Source organism: Triturus cristatus, chromosome 8 (genome assembly GCF_964204655.1).
Source record: "Triturus cristatus chromosome 8, aTriCri1.1, whole genome shotgun sequence".
In the NCBI taxonomy this organism is placed as follows: Eukaryota; Metazoa; Chordata; class Amphibia; order Caudata; family Salamandridae; genus Triturus; species Triturus cristatus.
Window position 1 is genome coordinate 1,244,396,963 of NC_140591.1, and position 14,741 is coordinate 1,244,411,703.

The window sequence follows — 14,741 nt, forward strand, 5'->3', positions numbered from 1 at the left end:
TAGAGTGAGTAGATGTCTTATTTCCTCCCATGAGCTTGTGTGGCGCTTCTGCTACTAGAATAGCTTTGTGTAGTGCCTGTGCGGTCCTGTATGATTGCTTTTTGCAGGCGCTGGTGCCTCGTGAAGTGGGCCCCGGATTTTCCACATCCAACGACACTGCAAGCATTGCCTACTGTACAATTGACATGTTGACCACCACAATTCCTCTTTTTTTATGTATGACATCTAAAAGCATACTATCTGTGATTGTGCTATAATGCAAACTGGCTGGTTTAGTTGGATGTTCTTCTGTTGTCAACATTGTAAAAAATGTTCAATAAAAAATAAATAAAAAATAAAAATAAAAAGAATCTCCCTTGTGGCCAAGGAGTGACCACCCTGGGCAACCAGGCACCATCCAGCGACCGCTGCTTGCTTTGCGACTGATCCTACGAGGGACGACTGCAGAGACTGACCAGCGCCGAGACTTCCAGACACCTCTGAACCAGATCCACCTCTACAGCAAAGCTGAGACCCGTGGAAGCGACGAGGGACGTGGGACCGGCGACTTGGGAAAAGTGGCTAGTAACTGACTAGCGCGACTTCTGAGGCTTCCTCGAGGCTGTGCTTGGGGAATTGAGAAGCCCCCATCCCGAGCACCATCTGCAAAGAAGATCAGCTCCCCACACTTCACGTGTTCTGCGTGGGGCCCTTCTGCACCTGAGTTGCTCGACGTGTTGTCCGGTTGCTGGCCCGTTGGCTAGTGACCTCACCGACGACGAACCTTTGATTTCACCTTGCTGGTCCGGCTACTCCAGACTGGCACTCGCTCCTCTGCAAAAGAGAAGCCCCCCAGACCTTCCTGGTCTGCACCAGAAGCAAGTCCATTCTGCGTGGGTTCCGCTTGCCAAGGCTTGTTGGGTCCTAACTCGACATCGACGCCGCCGACAGCAAGAGCCTTCGTGGGACAGCTCGCCTCCTGGTCCTCGTCGTCCTCGACGTCTCCTGGTACCCGTGGCTGCTGCGACAAGCTTCACCTCTTCACCTGCATCTGCACGACATTGCCTGGTTCCTTCCTGGTTCCTTCCTGGCTGGTGACCTCGACTCTGTCCCTTCTGCTTGCAGGTATTCTTCCTTCTTGATTCCATCCTTGGGATCCACCGGACACTCTTCACTGACTGCCTGTCAGCAACTTTCCTTCAGGCATCCATAGGAGTCAACGACGAAACCCGACGCAAGTTCACACCTATGCACCCGCAGCCCGTGGGCTAGGTAACTGGAGTACTCCGGTGCTCACAAGGGTATTGACTATCCTAGGGTCAAGTTTCTAAGTCTCGAACTCCTAGCTATTCCAGAAGTGTCCTAAAACTGTTAATTTCTAATAACTACTATTTCTATCGACTTTTACGCATTACGCGTGAGTGTTTCCACTCTGCACCTGAATCCCTTGGGCCTCCCACTTCCTAACCTTTGGTAGTATAGTGTAGCCCCAGCGATTCCCTAGGCCTAGGCCTATCCTGTGTTCGTGACAGTGGTTCTTATACCACTTTCTTAGTATATGGTTTGCGTGCCCCTAGGGCCTAACTGTATTACTTACCTGTGTGACTTAATGTATGCTTAATTAAGACTGTGTTGTACTTACCTCGAATCACATAAAGAGTGCTGAGGGTTTGACTAGAATAAATACATTCTATTTTTATATAGATCTGTTGTGGAGGCCTAGGGAATCTCTGGGGCTACACTATACTACCAACAGTTAGGAAGTGGGAGGCCCACGGGATTCAGGTGCAGAGTGGAAACACTCACGCGTAATGCGTAAAAGTCGATAGAATTACTAGCAGTTAGAAATTAACAGTTCTACGACACTTCTGGTATAGATAGAAAGTCGAGACTCGGAAACTAGACCCTAGGATAGTCAATACCCTTGTGAGCACCGAAGTACCCAAGTTACCTAGCCCACGGGCTGCGGGTGCATAGGTGTGAACTTGCGTCGGGTTTCGTCGTGGACTTCTATGGATGCCTGAAGGAAAGTTGCTGACAGGCAGTCAGTGAAGAGTGTCCGGTGGATCCCAAGGTGGGGATCAAGAAGGAAGGAACCTGCAAGCAGAAGGGACAGAGTCTAGGTCACCAGCCAGGAGCCGGGAAGGAACCAGGAAGGAACCAGGCGATGTCGTGAAGATGCAGGTGAAGGGGTGAAGCTTGTCGCAGCAGCCACGGGTACCAGGAGACGTCGAGGACGACCAGGACCAGGAGGTGAGCTGTCCCACGAAGGCTCTTGCTGTCGGCGGCGTCGAAGTCGAGTCAGGACCCAACAAGCCTTGGCAAGCGGAACCCACCCAGGATGGAGGACTTGCTTCTGGTGCAGACCAGGAAGGTCTGGGGTGCTTCTCTTTCACAGAGGAGCGGGTGCCTGTCTGGAGGAGCCGGACCAGCAAGTTGAAAAAAAAAAAGGTTCGTCGTCGCAGAGGCTACTAGCCAACGGGCCAGCGACCGGACAACACGTCGAGCAACACAGGTGCAGAAGGGCCCCACGCAGAACACGTGAAGTGTGGGGAGCTGGTCTTCTTTGCAGATGGTGCTCGGGAGTGGGGCTTCTCAATTCCCCAAGCACAGCCTCGAGGAAGCCTCAGAAGTCGCGCTAGTCAGTTACTAGCCACTTTTCCCAAGTCGCCGGTCCCACGTCCCTCGTCGCCTCCACGGGTCTCAGCTTCGCTGGAGATGTGGATCTGGTTCAGAGTTGTCTGGAAGTCTCGGCGCTGGTCAGTCTCTGCAGTCGTCCCTCGTAGGATTCCGGTGCAAAGCAAGCAGCGGTCGCTGGATGGTGCCTGGTTGCCCAGGGTGGTCACTCCTTGGCCACAAGGGAGATTTCTTCAGTCTTCTTCCTGAGGTCGAATGTCGAAGGTCCAGAGTTTCTGTTCAAGTTGCAGATTCAGGGTAATCTAATTTAGCAGGGCTCAACTAGCTTCTAATATACTGGGCTAGTGGGCTGGTCTACCTGCAAGGTCCCTCCTATGGGTGGGACCAGGAAGGGGAGTGGCTACACCCCCTTTCCTTTGTCCAGTTTCACACCAGAGCTGGGGCTGGAGGGCCCCAGCATCGGTTTGAACTGGACTATGCATGGAGCACCTTGTGTGCCCCAGGCATGTCTCATTCCTTTCAGCCCTCCCTGCCCCAATACACTAAAGTCTGTCTGGGGAGGTGCTAGAACCTCCCCAAGCAGGAAACCTATTGTCCAGGCCTCCCTGGCTGGGAGGGCTCCCAGCTGCAGGAGGTCAGACTCGTGTCTGTGGCAGCAGCATCCATTTTGTGATGCTGAGGCTTTGGTGAGAGTTAAACAGCAAAGTAGGACTTTAACATGTCTCTCCCTCTAGAAGGGAGGAATAATATCATCATCACCAGAAATGGTATGGGGGTATTATTCCAAAGTGTTAGACACCTTACACGACATGTTTTGATAAAGCCCAACCATAGTTACCATAACCGTTTAAGATTATAAGGCACTTTAAGAGTATATGGTAGGCTATATCATATAACAGCTATAAGGACATGGTTCCGAAAGCTGCAGACAGGCTCAGCTCATGCTAGAGCACCATCTCACATGTTACCAAGCACTCTGCCTCCAGGATTGTTAAGGTCTGCCATAGGAGTGGCTGATAGGTACACATGTGTCTATATATAAGGTAGGTATAGGAATACTACACCTAAGCAAGGGGTGATTACACGACCTTGCCCCAGCTGAGTGATCAGCCAGTTGTGTCATAATGGAAGGCCAGGCCAGGGGTGGCATAATACATGCTGCAGCCCCTGGTAGGCCTAGGGTACACCTATGCCCTGGGTACATGGGGTACACTGTACAGGGTCCAATAAGGTGATCCTTACCAATTGAGTATGTACCTAGGGTACATGGAGACCATTTTAAAGAGAGCAGACAGCCTGAGACCCTGAATGGCAGGATCTCAGGCCAACTAAGTCGAAAAACCAGCTAGACACTAGGCAAAAAGTTGGGGGTAACCATAGTCAGATATCGACCTTCCTACAATGACCAGCTCTTTGTTGGCTACGTGGGCACCAAGAAAGGCAGGGCTGTGCACAAGCGAACTATCTCCCGATGGGTTGCCTTGTGCATTAAATCCAGTTACTCTTCGGCTAAAAAGGAACCTCCGATTGGGCTGCGCGCCCATTCTACCAGGGCGACAGCAGCTACTACAGCTTTGGGACACGGTGTCCCCCTGCAAGACAGCTGTCAAGCGGCCACTTGGGCCTCGTTGCAAACTTCCACTAAGCACTATTGCCTTCACAGTCGGGTCCGGAGAGACGGCTTCTTTGGCCGTTCGGTTCTCCGTGACTTTCTGGTGTAATCTCACTTCACAGACCCACCACCGGGGTTGATATTGCTTGGGTATGTATTCTAAGGTAAGGAATCTATCACTAACGTGTCTCTTTCAGATGCACAAGTTACTTGCTTGTGTGACGATATCTCTGGCATGGCTCTGTGCTCCTAGCGCGTGAGAGTTGTGTACAGAACTGACTTCAGCGCGCGTGGGCGCGTCTAAGTAGCTCCGACGACGTCATCTCGGCGGCTACGACGCCAGCGACGTACGCGGAACCGTACAACGATGCCTACTGACGCGCAGGGGTACTGCTGGCGAAAACTTTCCGGATCCAGTCTGACGTCTGGGGATATTCTAAGGTAAGGAATCTATCACTAACTAATGTCTCTTGCAGATATATCGTAACACAAGTAAGTAACTTGTGCTTCCGCCTGTTGCTTTTTCTGTGTTCTGTGACTGTTCTGCCGCACACCGGTGCAGTGGTACCGATTGAGCAACTCTTCACATATGTGTGTCAACTTTCCTGTCTCTTTGTGTGTATGTCGTAGGTTCTACATGCCACTGGGGTGCTCGAATACTAGGTGCTTTTTGCCCTAGTATCAGTCCTTTTTGCCTACTCTTTCCTTCGAGATGGAGTCCTCTATGTGTTCCTGGCTTACAGGTTATCCCCTCTCAATGGTACCTTTTGGTACGTTTTGGCTGCATGCCTACCTACTGAGCTTTTGCTCAAAGGTGGCTCTTCCGTCTCTATTGGCACTTGACTCTGGTCTCGGCCCTGCCACTGTTGTCACAAGTTCCAGGGGGCACACATTTGATGTTTGTTTTTTTCCTACACCCACAAGCCTCATGTTGCGGCTCCTGTTCTTGGCCGGACAGTCTTTGGACTGTCCCCTGTTTCATTGTGGCTTCCACTGTGGTGTATGTTCAGACGGTATGCTCTAACTTTCTCATGTTGTTTTGCCCCTCGGGGCTTCGTTCCCCTTGGATCATAGGAACCGGTGCTGGGATCCTTCTTTAAAGGAATCACTGCATTGTTTCTTACGTTGGCACTGCTCTTTCTAGTTCGGTTTTCTTTTCGTCTGAGTCTGGGCGAGAGAGGTCTCACACCGTCCCTCGTCGGATTTTGGTGTCTTTGCCGCCCCTTGTTCATGCTCCTTACAGAGTTTCCTGGGTCAAATGTCGGTTGCCTGGCATTGCGGTTCCCACCGTGTTTAGTCAGCCCTGGGACGAATCTGTTCTCTTGGATCTTGGTGGTTGATTTGCAGACCCTCCTCTGGATTATGGCTTTGGTATCTATTCTAAATTAAGGAATCTGCGGCTAGATGCCTCTATCAGGAAGAGTTACTTAACTTCGGTAACGATCTATCTGAAAGAAACACGCTAGTTAGATTCCTCACCTTAGAATATCCCCAGGCGTCAGGCTGGATCCGCAAAGATTTTTCGTCCGCAATACCTTTGCGCGTCGCTAGGCGTCGTCTGCGGCTCCGCATCCGTCGTCTGCGTCGTGCACCGGGATGACGTCGTCGGAATACTTAGACGCCGCCCTCGCGCGCGGACGTCAGTTCTTCTTTTTTCCGCGCCGATCCAGGAAGAGCATATCTTTTTAGTCATTTTTTGACTAATCTTTTTGGACTCTTTTGGTCTATTCTCGTCTACTTGACTCTGGTGCCGGTAGGATGCCTGGTTTTAAGCCTTGTGACTCCTGTCACCGACTGATGTCGGTTACGGACCACCACCACCGGTGGCTCTACTGCCTTGGGGCCGACCACGATGCCGAGTCAAGCCTCGACTGCCGGACCTTGACTTCGAAGGCTAGGCGGAAGCGGTCCCGCAAGCTACTTGAGCTCCGGCAGTCGGCTCAGAGCCGCAGCCACCACCACCAGTCTTCGGGTAAGTTGAACCATAGTAAGAAGTCCAAGAGGCGAGATCGCTCTTCGGGCTCCACTCGCCGGTCACGCAACTCGGCTGAGGGTTCGGGTGGTACCATGTGGCTCCGTCGGAGCTGCAGGAGTCACGTCCGTCCCCATACCCGCTGGTCCCTGGGACTGACGCGACTCCGGCAGAGATCAGTGCCTTCCTCTCGGCCATGAGAGGCCTGGCTCCGCCGTCGATGCCTGCCGGCGCGCCTTCGGGCCCCACGGGCTCGACTGGGAGGCCTAGCGAGCCGGCGGCCCCGGCGCCGTCGTCGACTCCGGTCCCGATGCCGCAGGTCCCCGGCCGATCCAGGCCTGGATCCCAGTCGGTGCCGGTCGTCCTCACGACCCCTCCACCGACTCCGGTGCCACCCCCGACGCCGCCTGAGGACGACGCCGTTCCCTGGTTCGGGCCCGGCGTCGGAGCGGCGCCGCACCCAACGCCAATGGGTGGCAATTTCATCTTCCGCCTGGCTCCGATCATTCCACCGGTCTACCAGGAATCAGATGACGGTGACGACTGGGAAGGGGCTGATGACCCTCTGGCCCGGCAGGGCCAGTAATCACAGGACTGGGCAGACGAGCTGGGGGATGCCAGTGGTCTCGACACCTCCCCTGACACTGGCTTCATCTCTCCTCCGACCGTGGCTTCGGCTGCATTTTCTGTGGTGCTGCGCAAGGCGGCCGAAGCCCTTGGGCTGAAGCTCCCTGCTGTGGCCGTGAGGACGAACCTCCTCACAGAAGTGCTCCAACCACCAGCAAGCTCCTCGGAGCCTCTGCTGCAGTTTAATGAAGCACTAGTGGATGTTCTGAAGGGCACCTGGTTCAAGCCCTCCACAATACCTCCTGTGGACCGGAACGTGGCCTGGCACCACCGCCCTGCACCGGGTGACCCCAGTTTTCTGTCCACGCACCCCACGCCCGAGAGCCTGGTTATCCAGGCCTCTACTTCCCAGACCTCCTTCCCGTCCCCTCCCCCGGATCGGGAATCCAAGAGACTAGAACAGTTTGGTAAGAAGCTGTTCTCCTCCCTTAGTTTGGGACTGCGGTCTATTAACACCGCTTGTCTCTTGGACCGTTACTCCCATTCCCTGTGGGATACGGTGGAGGACGTGCTGCCCCAGTGTCCGGAGGAGGCCCGGACACGGCTCGCCCAAGCTCTTGCCGAGGGGCGGGATGCAGCGCGGCATGCAATCTGATGTGGACTGGACACTACAGACTCGCTGGGTAGGGCAATGTCGACCACGGTGGCGCTTCGTCGCCATGCCTGGCTGCAGTCCATGAGTTTTTCTGGGAATGTCCAGAGCACCCTCATGGACATGCCCTTCGAGGGCAGTCGCCTTTTTGGTGACAAAGCGGATAGTGCGCTGGAGCACTTTAGGTACTCCAGGGCTACGGCCAAGTCCTTGGGCCTCTCGGCCCCGCGCCCTCAAACTTCCGCTTTTCGCCCCTTTCGTGGCCAAGGAAGGGGCGCCCCCTCACATCTGCCTAGCCACAGGCCGCAGAACCAACCTCCACGCGGTCGCGGACGTGGATTCCGACGAGGCGGTACAGGGGGGCAACGTGCCGGTCTGTCCACATCTACCCCAGCAGCATCCGCCTCAAAGCCCTCCTAGTCCGTGCTTTCAGGCCCATTCCACGCCAGTGGGAGGTAGAGTTCGCCATCACCTGCTCCACTGGCGTTCCATCACGACGGACAGGTGGGTGCTGCAAATCATCCGAAGGGGCTACTCCCTCCCCTTCGAGGCGACCCCTCCCGCTATGCCACCGCAGTACCACCGCATGTCGGGGGACCACTTGAAACTTCTACAGGATGAAGTTACGGCCCTCTTATTCCCACTACTTTCTGGTTCCCAAGAAGGGCAAAGGGGGCCTACGCCCTATCTTGGACCTCAGGAGCCTCAACGTCTTCCTCCGGAAGGAGAAGTTCAAGATGCTCACCTTAGGTCAGGTTCTGGTTACCCTAGACCCTGGAGACTGGATGGTAGCGTTGGACTTGAAGGACACTTATTTCCACATCCCCATCCTGCCGGCCCACCGGCGTTACCTGCGGTTCACGGTGGGTCAGGAGCACTTTCAGTTCACCGTGCTCCCCTTCGGCCTCACCAGTGCCCCTCGGGTGTTCACGAAAGTGATAACGGTGGTCGCAGCTCATCTGCGCCGATCAGGGGTTCCAGTCTTCCCCTATCTCGACAACTGGCTGTTGAAGGCGGGCTCGCCCCAGCAAGTCGTCTCCCACCTCCAGACTACGGCCGACCTCCTGCACTCGCTGGGGTTCTCCATCAATGTGCCAAAGTCGCACCTGAGCCCCTCCCAGAAGCTCCTTTTCATTGGAGCGGTTCTCGATTCGGCGCAGTTCCGGGCCTATCCGCCAGAACAGTGGGTCCGGGACATTCAGGCCCTGATTTCCATCTTCCGGCCTCTGTCCTGGGTTTCGGTCAGGTTGGTGCTGCGGCTTCTGGGGCTGATGGCCTCCTGCATCCTGTTGGTACCTCACGCCAGGTGGCGGATGCGGGCTCTGCAGTGGGACCTAAAGTTTCAGTGGGCCCAGCATCGAGGCAGCCTGTCCGACCATGTCTTGATCTCGGAGGGCACTGCGAACCAGCTGCAGTGGTGGCTCACGAATCGCGATTGGGTCAGCGGCAGATCCATCTCCCTACCCCAACCGGAGCATGTCGTAGTGACGGATGCGTCCCTCCTGGGATTGGGGGGCCATATGGGAGAGGCGGAGATCAGAGGACTCTGGTCTCCGGTGGAGACTCGGCTCCATATCAACCTATTGGAGCTGAAGGCGATCCGACTTGCACTAAAAGCCTTCCTTCCCTCTGTCCGGGGAAGTGTCGTGCAGGTGTTCACGGACAACACCACCGCCATGTGGTATTGCAACAAACAGGGCGGGGTGGGGTCGTGGACCCTTTGTCAGGAGGCTCTGTGCCTCTGGACATGGCTGGAACTTCAGGGCATCACCCTGGTGGTTCAACATCTGGCGGGCTCTCTGAACGCCAGAGCAGACAAACTCAGCCGCTGGTGCATGATGGATCACGAATGGCGTCTGAACTCGGACATGGCGCAAGGTCTCTTTCTGCAGTGGGGAGAGCCTTGGTTAGATCTATTCGCCACCGAAGAGAACGCGCAATGTCAGCAGTTCTGCGCGTTGGAATTTCCAAGGCGGCACTCGCTCTGAGACGCTTTTCGTCGCGAGTGGAGTTGCAGTCTGTTGTACGCCTTTCCGCCTATACCACTTCTGCCCAGAGTGCTGACGAAGATCAGGCGCGACCGGGCCCAAGTCTTCTTGGTGGCTCCGGATTGGGCACGAAGGTACTGGTATCCCGAGCTACTCAGTATGTCCATCGATCCCCCGATACGACTGCCTCTTCAGGAGGACCTTCTGTCGCAGCAGCAGGGGACGGTCCTCCACCCGAACCTGTCCAGCCTCCACCTCCATGCGTGGAGATTGAGCGGCGACAGTTGATGCCATTTGACTTGCCTCCTGAAGTCTGTGATGTCATTCTGGCAGCCAGGCGTCCCTCCACAAAGACGGTATACGCCTGCCGGTGGAACAAATTTGTGGCATGGTGCACAGCAAAGGCTGTGGATCCCCTTTCTGCCCCTCATTCTGAGGTTCTTCTCTTTCTTCTTTCTTTGGCCCAGCAGGGCTCTGCTCTGGGCACCTTGAAGGGTTATCTTGCTGCAATCTCTGCTTTCTTAAGGCTTCCTGATCAGCCTTCTCTTTTCAAGTCCCCTGTTGTCTCCCGTTTTCTCAAGGGCATTACTCATATGTTCCCTCCTGTTCAGTTCGTAATGCCTCAGTGGGACTTGAACCTTGTTCTCACTTTTCTGATGTGCGCTCTCTTTGAGCCCCTTCACAACTGTCCCATTCGTCTACTGACTCTGAAAACTGCCTTCCTGGTGGCTATCACCTCCGCTAGGCGGGTGAGTGAGCTCCAGGCTCTGTCGCTAAGCCTCCCTTCCTTTCGGTTCATCCGGATAAGGTTGTTCTCCAGACGCGTCCTTCTTTTCTTCCTAAAGTCGTGACTCCCTTTCACATCGGGCAATCTGTCACGCTGCCCACCTTCTTTCCGCCTCCGCATCCTTCAAAAGATGAAGAGAGGCTCCACTGTCTGGACCCAAAACGTTCGCTGTCATTTTATTTAGACCGCACAAAACAGTTCCGGGTGGACGACCAACTTTTTGTGGGATATGTAGGTGCGAAGAAGGGTAAAGCTGTGCACAAGCGCACCATCTCGCGATGGGTCGTGTTGTGTATTAAACTCTGCTATTCCTTGGCGAAAAAGGTCCCTCCTGTTGGGGCTGCGAGCCCTTTCCACCCGGGCCACAGTGGCGACAACTGCCCTGGGACGGGGAGTCCCCTTGCAGGACATCTGTCAGGCGGCGACATGGGCTTCACTGCACACGTTCGCCAAGCACTATTGCCTGGACAGCCAAGTCCGGAGAGATGGCCACTTTGGCCGTTCTGTTCTCCAGGACTTTCTGGTGTGATCTTGGTTTGCAGTCCCACCTCCGGGGTTGGTATTGCTGGGGTATCTATTCTAAGGTGAGGAATCTAACTAACTAATGTTTCTTACAGATACATCATTACCGAAGGTAAGTAACTTGTTCATCAAGACAAATATTAACAAAAGTAAAGACTTCAAGTGGATATAAACCTCATCTATGTATGGCGCAGACCACATTGTCCTTCATTTCTAATGCTCTTGTACCTGTGACGAGAACTTTGCGTTCTTGATTATGGAAGTGAAATTTCACTGCTGCTTAGTCTTAAGAACTCTGGACATCCAGAGTTCATTTTTGTATAGGAACATATATTTTATATTTAAAAATGAAGAGACAATTAAGGAAAACCACGAATGGTTATGGTGTATTTCTTATTTTCTTGAGCATTGGTCATGTGTGTGCATTTCTACAAAGTCCATGAACATGAATAGTTAAGCCTTCTCTTAATGTGTTGATGATTCTTCCTCTGCTCCCTTTCAGAATAACCATGTACATGGAGCGCCGTACACGGGCCCAGCCGCACATCACATGAACAACCCTCAACGAACAGTCCAACGAGCACAAGAGCCCTTTGAAGGCAGTGAAGAAGTTACTCCAGCTCAGACAAAGGAATAGTGAAATGCACATTTTTAGTTGACTCTGCTCCATCAGGACTGCACCCAGGCCTTACAGTTCAACCTTCCTCTGTGTGGCTGATATTTAAAACTAGAAGATAAAAAAACGATCCTAATCATCTTGGAGTGGAGAGTCTATTCACTGTCTTATCTGCAGAAAATTGCTGTCAATATATAACCCGCCTGCAGTGGAAAGTGTATAGTGTTTTGTAATAAATGGCCTGATGCTAATGTGTAAATGGCAAAGGTGTATATAGTATATTAATGTTTGACTGTTAATTCTTAAGCAAGACTTTATTTCTGGGCTTGATGAGACTCACAGATTTACAAAAACAACATTTTATTTCCTGATATATCTGCTGTGCTCTACAAGAAGGGTTGCCTGCCACAGCGGCATCTGGATCTCTGCATTTACAAAAGAAAAATCCTAGCCATGTCAACCACATAGTTTCATGTTAATTATTTGCCACTGAAGTCAGTTGTATTATGCGCAACCTGATAACCCTTTAATTATTTGGTTGATGTGGACAAGTGGTGATGTAACATTGTTTCTAAATCTCTTTTCATTGCCTTTTTCATTCTGGTCTAAGTTTGATCATTTGAACCAATAGTTATGCTGTAGCATATAGCACGGCTTCACACCAAGTTAGTGTGGCCAGTGAGAACGTATATGACCATAATACCTGTAGTGGTCCAAAAACGAGTGCTGCACTTCTCAGAACGTTTTCTTATTTCACCTGGACTATGAAGTAGGAGAGAAATGTGACAAATGGTGGCTTTCAGACGCGTACTCAGTCCCACACATGTAATACTTGACAAGTCAGTTTTGGGTGGGATGGAGAACACGTCGTTTCAGTAATAGAAATGGTAAAAAAAAAAGAATTTAAAACAAATATGCAAAAAATTGCTATGCCAGAATGCCTGGAGCATAGTAGACTGTATTTGGTGTGCTTGTTTTGTTTCTTTCCTAGAGCTTAATAGATCAACTTCAAAAAACATCACTTCTGTTGCATCGCATTGAAGGGGAAATCTGCAACATAATTCTTAGAAGTGCCACTGCTCTCGGGGAACTTGCTGGTTATCGTTTGTTCATGATTCTACTTGAAAGCCGGAATTGTCTCGTCTCGATCTATTAAACAAGAAATCTTAAACGTTAGAAGCAGGGTTTAAATATAAGAGAAACTACTGGCTAGTCAAATACATTTTTGAAGTATCTTGATTCCAGACTAAACATTTGTTTTAAGGATCTCAAGGAAAGCATCAGTAAATACTGTATTTAAAAGAAAATTGGTATATTGAATGTGTGTAATTTTTTGGAACCTGTCTAAAAACCAAATACCCCTGCGAAACAAATACAGCCCACCCTATAATATTTAAATATTTTGCTGTTTTATTTTATAGAAATTATTTTGCTGAATTCACAAATAGAATTTGATTTAAGAAGAAAACGTTGTCCTGTGTTTTTTAAAGCATTTGCACAAGCATGCGTATATACGAAGACGAATGCGTTGAAGGATTATGGAACCTATCAATGAAATGCATGTAGCAAAATCAGACCACTAAATTGGATTTTTTTTCTTTTTCTGAAAATTATCTTGGTTCTTGTTTGTGACAACCCTATATTCCTCTTTTCACAGTTTCCACCCATTTGTGACAGGCTTGGATATTGCCTTTTCATTTGTTAAGTAATAAAATTGGTAACTTGAGGGTTCCCTGCTCACCACTCTACCTTCTCTGGAGACCAATGTGCACTAAAAACGACTTTTGTTGTTTCAGACACCGTTTTTCCTTCATCTGGGCTTATTTGCATTATGTTGATTGGTGTTCTTAACTGTGTGATTTTCTCATAATAGTTTGAATAGGTGTCTTCCGTTAAAACATCCTTTCAAGAGAATGCCATGTTTTAATTTCTACCAAGTAAATAGAAAGCATGACCAAGAAAGCAATATTTCCTTTTTTTAATTTTTTTCAAAATAATTATCTGATTTACAAATTAAACAGTACATTTGGTTGAAACCCTACCAGAAACAGTGTACCAAATATAAATGAAAACAGGAAATGGTGCCCTAGTGTAAAAATAATGCACACTACATCATAGTGCACACTGACTGCTACTTAAAGAAAGGATTTTGCAGGATGCCTAGTAGTGTTTAGGTTAGGCAGCTTTCTTCTGCTCTGTGAATAATATCCTGAACACAACTCTGCTTTGTTTGATGTTAGTTTTGACTACAAACACCAACTCTTGGATGTTTTAGGAGTTCCCTCAGTACCTTTTGATAATGTTGATGTTTAGCTTTCTTTGGTGGGAGGGGGAGTAGGGGCATTTTCTTATGTTTTTCCTTGAAGTGTTTCACTACCCTGCTGTCTGAAGTCATAATCTCTGCTCTTTTAATTAGATGTCCAGCCTGTGGAGTAAAAATGTCAATGAATGGTGATCATGAGATGTATGGCCTGTCTTCCTGGTGCTCACTCTGTCAAGGACTGTGATATTTACAAAAGGATGTGTAACAGGAGGCAGAAGGGAATGTGTCCACCTTAGGGCTAAAAAGGTTGAAAACTGAAGGTCGCCTTCTTGAACATCTCCCTCTTATAAGACGGGTGCATTTGCACTGTCTCATCCTTCTATACCTCTGCTTCTGCCTCTTCTGGAAATTAGTGGTTAACATCTCCAAGTCACTGGTGCTCCTGCTTGAAATTGAGGTGGCAAACTGCAGAGAGGTTGTTTGGGTCAACGTTTGACATCTATGTATATCAATGCTTCGACGTTGAGAGATTACAGGTGCTATGTTTTGATGCTGAGACACATTTTGACTGTGTGGGGCTGTCTAACTCGTTGAGTTTCTCATGGTTGGGCGAGAGACGGGTCGCCATCTTCTCACAAAGCTTGGGAGAGGATTTGTACCACTTTCTCAATCGCCTCCAACATTAATGGATACTGTTCTTACAACAGAGAATGTTTTTCAGCCTCTCCTTCTGGTGGTCCTAAATTGTCCCACCAAAAGGTTCAGCCTCCTAAAAAAAATTAACATCTGAAAAAGACTTCTAGCTGCAGATTCCTTACCTTAGAATTAGCCCCAGGAGTTGGACTGGGTCCGGAAAGTTTTTGTGAACCGTATCTCTTTTCTCTGGTAGGTGACGTCGTTCGGCTCCGTGTGGCATCATTGGCGTCGTCCGCGCAGGAAGGCACATTATCAGTGCCTATATAGGTGCCACCCATGCGCGCTGGCATCAGTTCTTTTCTTTCCGCGCAAGACTAGATTTTTTTCGAGACGTTCTGTCTACTCCTTTTGAGGTTATCCTCCTGTTGTGACAGGGATGTCATCCAGTAAGGCCGGCTTCAAGCCATGCTGCGCCTGTCATCGAAAGATGTTGGTGACTGACCTGCACCT

The 14,741-nt window shown here is 50.7% G+C and overlaps 1 protein-coding gene across 2 annotated transcripts in view; it reads left to right on the top strand.

Moving 5' to 3' along the window:
• USP9X (ubiquitin specific peptidase 9 X-linked) overlaps positions 1–12,800 on the top strand; it is a 1,605,828-nt gene extending 1,593,028 nt beyond the window's left edge. For both annotated transcript variants that reach the window (XM_085622934.1, XM_085622935.1), the window contains exon 45: positions 11,219–12,800. In XM_085622934.1, coding sequence (XP_085479060.1) covers positions 11,219–11,353 — 135 coding nt within the window. In that variant the 3' untranslated portion in view covers positions 11,354–12,800. The remainder of the gene's footprint in view (positions 1–11,218) is intronic.
• Positions 12,801–14,741: the final 1,941 nt, after the last annotated feature.